At 47.7% G+C, this 4864-nt stretch overlaps 2 protein-coding genes across 2 annotated transcripts in view; both read left to right on the top strand.

Annotated features, from left to right (window-relative positions):
* LOC108798012 (zinc finger protein 850-like) overlaps positions 1 to 2938 on the top strand; it is a 12421-nt gene extending 9483 nt beyond the window's left edge. The window contains exon 5 of the mRNA XM_018569706.1: positions 2181 to 2938. Within this exon, the coding sequence (XP_018425208.1) occupies positions 2181 to 2938 (758 nt within the window). The remainder of the gene's footprint in view (positions 1 to 2180) is intronic.
* Positions 2939 to 3533: 595 nt separating this feature from the next.
* The window catches only part of LOC108797993 (gastrula zinc finger protein XlCGF26.1-like), a 10086-nt gene continuing 8755 nt past the window's right edge, over positions 3534 to 4864 (top strand). Inside the window, exon 1 of the mRNA XM_018569687.1 lies at positions 3534 to 3637. Coding sequence (XP_018425189.1) covers positions 3534 to 3637 — 104 coding nt within the window. The remainder of the gene's footprint in view (positions 3638 to 4864) is intronic.

Below are 4864 nucleotides of genomic sequence, written 5' to 3' on the forward strand. Positions count from 1 at the left end.
GTCCCTCATGGCAATCTACTTGTCCCTCATGGCAATCTACTTGTCCCTCATGGCAATCTACTCGTCCCTCATGCCAATCTACTCGTCCCTCATGCCAATCTACTCGTCCCTCATGCCAATCTACTTGTCCCTCATGGCATGACACCACAGAGCCCAGGCTGGCCACCACAGAGCCGAGGCTGGCCACCACAGAGCCCAGCCTGGCCACCACAGAGCCCAGGCTGGCCCCCCCAGAGCCGAGGCGGGCCACCACAGAGCCCAGCCTGGCCACCACAGAGCCCAGCCTGGCCACCATTGAGCCCAGCCTGGCCACCACAGAGCCCAGGCTGGCCACCACAGAGCCCAGCCTGGCCAACACAGAGCCCCATTGACCGTGAGAGAGCCCCATTGAGCTCACATGAGCCCACACAGATACTAGTATTGGTGCATTCCTAAATTTTACCACAACCTGGCAAATGTTACCAAGGGGTCCCAGCCCTAGAAAGGTTTAGAACCACTGACACAGGGGCTTACAATCCCCTATGTCAATGGTTCTCAACCTGTGGGTCGCGACCCAAAAGTGGGTCACATCCCACTGTTGAGGGGGCCACCACATGCTTTGTGCTGCGCTAGGTGAGAGGCTCCTCAGCCTGTCAGTTCTCCGGCCGCGCCGATAGATGGCGCTTCCTCGCTCTCTCCTCTATATTCTACAAAAGAAAATTGCCGCACACGGCGCTAAAGTGTTCGGGTTTTTACTGGAAGAAAAGTTGGCAACCCTACTCCTAAAGTATCCGTAGTTAGGGTTGCCACCTGTCCAGGATTCACCCGGACAGTCCGGGTTTTGAATGCTGTGTCCGGGTTTCATGGCAGCAGAAACCCGGACACAAGGTGTCATACAGACAGGGGCAACCAAAATGAAGATAGGGGCTACTGGCCCCCCACTGAAAATAGTCTCAACTGTGATATTTACATATGACTAAGCCCCCACTCATTCTCCCAAAAAAATGTCAGCGCATCGCTTGAGTGTTCGGGTTTCGCTTGAAGAAAAGGTGGCGACCCTATCCGTAGTATGTTTATGTACGTGCGATGGGACATTAGATTGTCAGCTCCTTGGGGGCGGGGACTGATGTCCACGTACAGTGTGTAAGGAGCCGTATGAATGTCTGTAATCACTAATAGCGAAACACATACGATAGACCGCAGTATTTATATTCAACACACGACGGTGATCTGACTTTGAACGCACCAACAGGAAGTGATGTAAGATATAGAAAGGAAGTGATGTAAGAGTATAAACAGGAAGTACCAGTAAGAGATGAGTTGGGAGGAAGTAGAGAGGAGACATTGCTGGAACTGGCAGCAGAGGAGCTAAGAAGATATTATTTTATATTTACACCCGGTAACCCCCCTCCCCCCCGTCATGTCCGTCTTCGTCCTCCATAGTCACTGTGATGTCTGTTGCGGTTTATAGTAATAGAATATTGTACCGTGTCAGCCATCCATTAGTGCCAAAAGTCGGAGTTTGTGATTCCAGGAACAGACAAGGGGCGTGTCTGGGTGGTGACGGGAGAGGTGAGCGGTGCCGGGAATTCTGGGACATGATCCAGGAACAGACGAGGGATGTGTCTGGGTGGTGACTGTATCATTGTGTGTGTCAGGTTCCTATAAGGTGTCAGGATGTCTCTGTCTATCTCTCCATGGAGGAGTGGGAGTATCTAGAAGGACACCGGGATCTCTACAAGGACGTGGTGATGGAGAATGAGCCGCCCCTCACATCACCGGGTAAGAGGAGAGAGCAGTACGGAGGCTCCGCCTACATCCCCCATCATCTGATACACACATAGAAACAATGTATTCAGTCAGTGTGTGTGTTTCCTACAGATGGATCCAGTAAGAGGAACCCAGATCTAATCCTGAGGAATCTTCCTCACCCCATGAAGGAGATCACAGAGGTGAGGATCCATTCTCCTGTTTGTGGTGCAGGAAGTCCTTCAAGACAAAAGCTGAACTTTATATACATCTCCGATCTCATACCAGTGTCATTTATACATGTTCAGAATGCGGGAAATGTTTTAAGGAGGAAAGCAAATTTCTTAAACACCAGAGAATTCACACAAGAAATCATCAGTTTTCATGTTTGGAGTGTGGGAAAGGTTTTACTAATAAAAAGCAGCTACTTATACACCAGAAAACTCACAAAGGAAGCCGTTTTTCATGTTCAGAGTGCGGAAAATATTTCACTGCTAAAAGTACACTTCTGACACACCAGAAGATTCATACAGGCGATCGCCCATTTTCCTGTTCAGATTGTGGGAAATCATTTATTCAGAAAGGAGCTCTTCATAGACATGAACGATGTCACACAGGTGAACGTCCTTATTCATGTTCAGAATGTGGGAAAACATTCACTCGAAAAGGACACCTTGTTAATCACCAGAGATATCACACAGGGGATCGTCCTTATTTATGCTCACAGTGTGGGAAAAGTTTCTCTGAGAAAAGATTACTCCTGACACATCAAAGAATTCACATGGGTGAGCGTCCTTATTCATGTTCAGAGTGCGAAAAAGTTTTCACTCGTAAAGATAAACTTCTAACACACCAGAGGATTCATACAGGCGAGCGTCCCTTTTCCTGTTCAGAGTGCGGGAAATCATTTATTCAGAAAGAAGCTCTTCGTAGACATCAGAGAAGTCACACAGGTGAGCGTCCTTATTCATGTTCAGAATGCGGGAAAACATTCACTCAAAAAGGACACCTTGTTAATCACCAGAAAAGTCACACGGGTGATCGTCCTTATTCATGTTCAGAGTGTGGGAAAAGTTTCACTGAGAAAAGATTACTCCTGTCACATCAAAGAATTCACACGGGTGAGCGTCCTTTTTCATGTTCAGAGTGCGAGAAATCTTTCAACCAGAAACGAGACCTTGTAAATCATCAGAGAATTCACATGGGTTGAGTGTCCTTATTTATGTTCAGAGTCCTGGAAATCATAAAGGATCTGTCGTTATTCACCAAAGAATTCATACAGGTGAACGTCCATGTTCATGTATAGTGTATGGAGAATATAAGAAGCACTTTGTAGACATCAGAGAATTCACACATTTGAGCGTCCTTTTTCATGTTCAAAGTGTGGGAAAAGTTTTACCCGAAAACAAGTATTTGTTAGACATTGGAGATGTTGTAAAGGGCCACACCGCCAGAAAAGTGTTGTACGTGTTTTATTGAAGTCACCCCGATGTGTGTTCTGGAGACTTTTTACCATTGCAATGTAAAACTCCGGAAGAGACCGGATCTGATGAGAGCTGCCTATCCTTCCCTCATACATTCATTCCCGGTGATAGGATTCCCCAGAAGTGAAAGTTACAATCTGTGCTGTGAGCGGCTGGTCAGGGCTGATCACTCAGATCTGGGCTCTACGCTCTGTGGAATGGTGGAAGTGGGCGGAGTCACCTGGATCTGAAGTGCTGTATGTAAAAAATTTAACTTGCCGTTCAATCAATTAAAATGCCTGTACACAATGTGTGGGAAATGTGCGATTTTTCCTCACGAGGATGGCGGTCCATGTAGAGGATTGCAGGGAACAGAAGACTGTGGTGGGTTGGTGCGGGTTCCTGCACATAATTGTCACGCTCGTGGGGCGCTGTTCTCTAATACGGTGGGTGTGCTTGGCGGAGCTAAAATATGCATAAAATTAAAGAGAAACATTTGTATAATCTAAGGATGCGCCGATACCATTTTTTCCAGACCGAGTACCAATACTTTTCCTCAATACCAATTTCTGAGACTTTTTTTTTTTTGCGGGGTCTCAGGTGGGATGGGCGGGATCTCAGGAGGGCTTGCTCATCTGAGCCGCTAACTAAACTCAGTTCAGTTCGTGAATAACAGGGAGCCCCCTAATGTGTTCCCGAAAACAAACAACCAGCTCTTGTATCTTATTAGTGTTCTGTCGGCCTTTTCACGCAGCAGCAGAAGGAGAGAGAGCCCTGAGCAAATCACACGCAGCACCCGTCCTTCAAGGGAGCGACCCGATATGGCTGCACACGCCGCACAGATCTGTACGGGCCGGCTCTTAGCTGACGTACGGCTACGTCACATGACAGCGGGGTCAGCGCATGCTGAAGCGCACAGTGCGCAGAAGTCGCCAACTGTCTGCAGAGTCAATAGCTACAGATCTCCAAACTCCATGCGGCCGTCAGATTGGCACAACAACAGTGCGTAGAGAGCTTCATGGAATGGGTTTCCATGGCCGAGCAGCTGCATCCAAGCCGCACATCACCAAGTGTAATGCAAAGCGTGGGATGCCGTGGTGTAAAGCGTGCCGCCACTGGACTCTAGAGAAGTGGAGGCGTGGTCTCTGGAGGGACCAATCACGCTTCTCTGTCTACCAATCCGATGAGCGTGTCTGGGTTGGGCGGTTGCCAGGGGAACGGTACTTGCCTGACTGCATTGTGCCAAGTCTAAAGTTTGGGGGGGGGGGGTTTCATGGGTAGGGCTTGGCCCCTTAGTTCCAGTGAAGGGAACTCTTACGGCATCAGCATACCAAGACAGCAATACTAATGGTGATATAGTGTATGTGCAGAAAGTAACCAAAGTGTAGAAATAAGAAGGGACATCATTCATATATGTAGTATGTAAGCAGGCAAGTATGTAAACACGGTTAATTACAAATCTACATAATTCGTGGGAAGAAAACAGAACAAATGCCGGGAGAATTGATAGAACATAGCCAACGTCAGGAACCTGCTGAGAAGTATAAAGATGAAGCCAGAAGAATGAACAGAAAACTAAATCAAGTTAGATATTTACATAAAAGACCGTGACTATGACATCAACATTTTTTTTTTATTGATTTAAAGCAGGCACCTACTGGGGGGGGGGGGGG

This window comes from Nanorana parkeri, unplaced genomic scaffold (genome assembly GCF_000935625.1).
Source record: "Nanorana parkeri isolate BGI_ZX_2015 unplaced genomic scaffold, ASM93562v1 scaffold1380, whole genome shotgun sequence".
Classification (NCBI taxonomy): Eukaryota; Metazoa; Chordata; class Amphibia; order Anura; family Dicroglossidae; genus Nanorana; species Nanorana parkeri.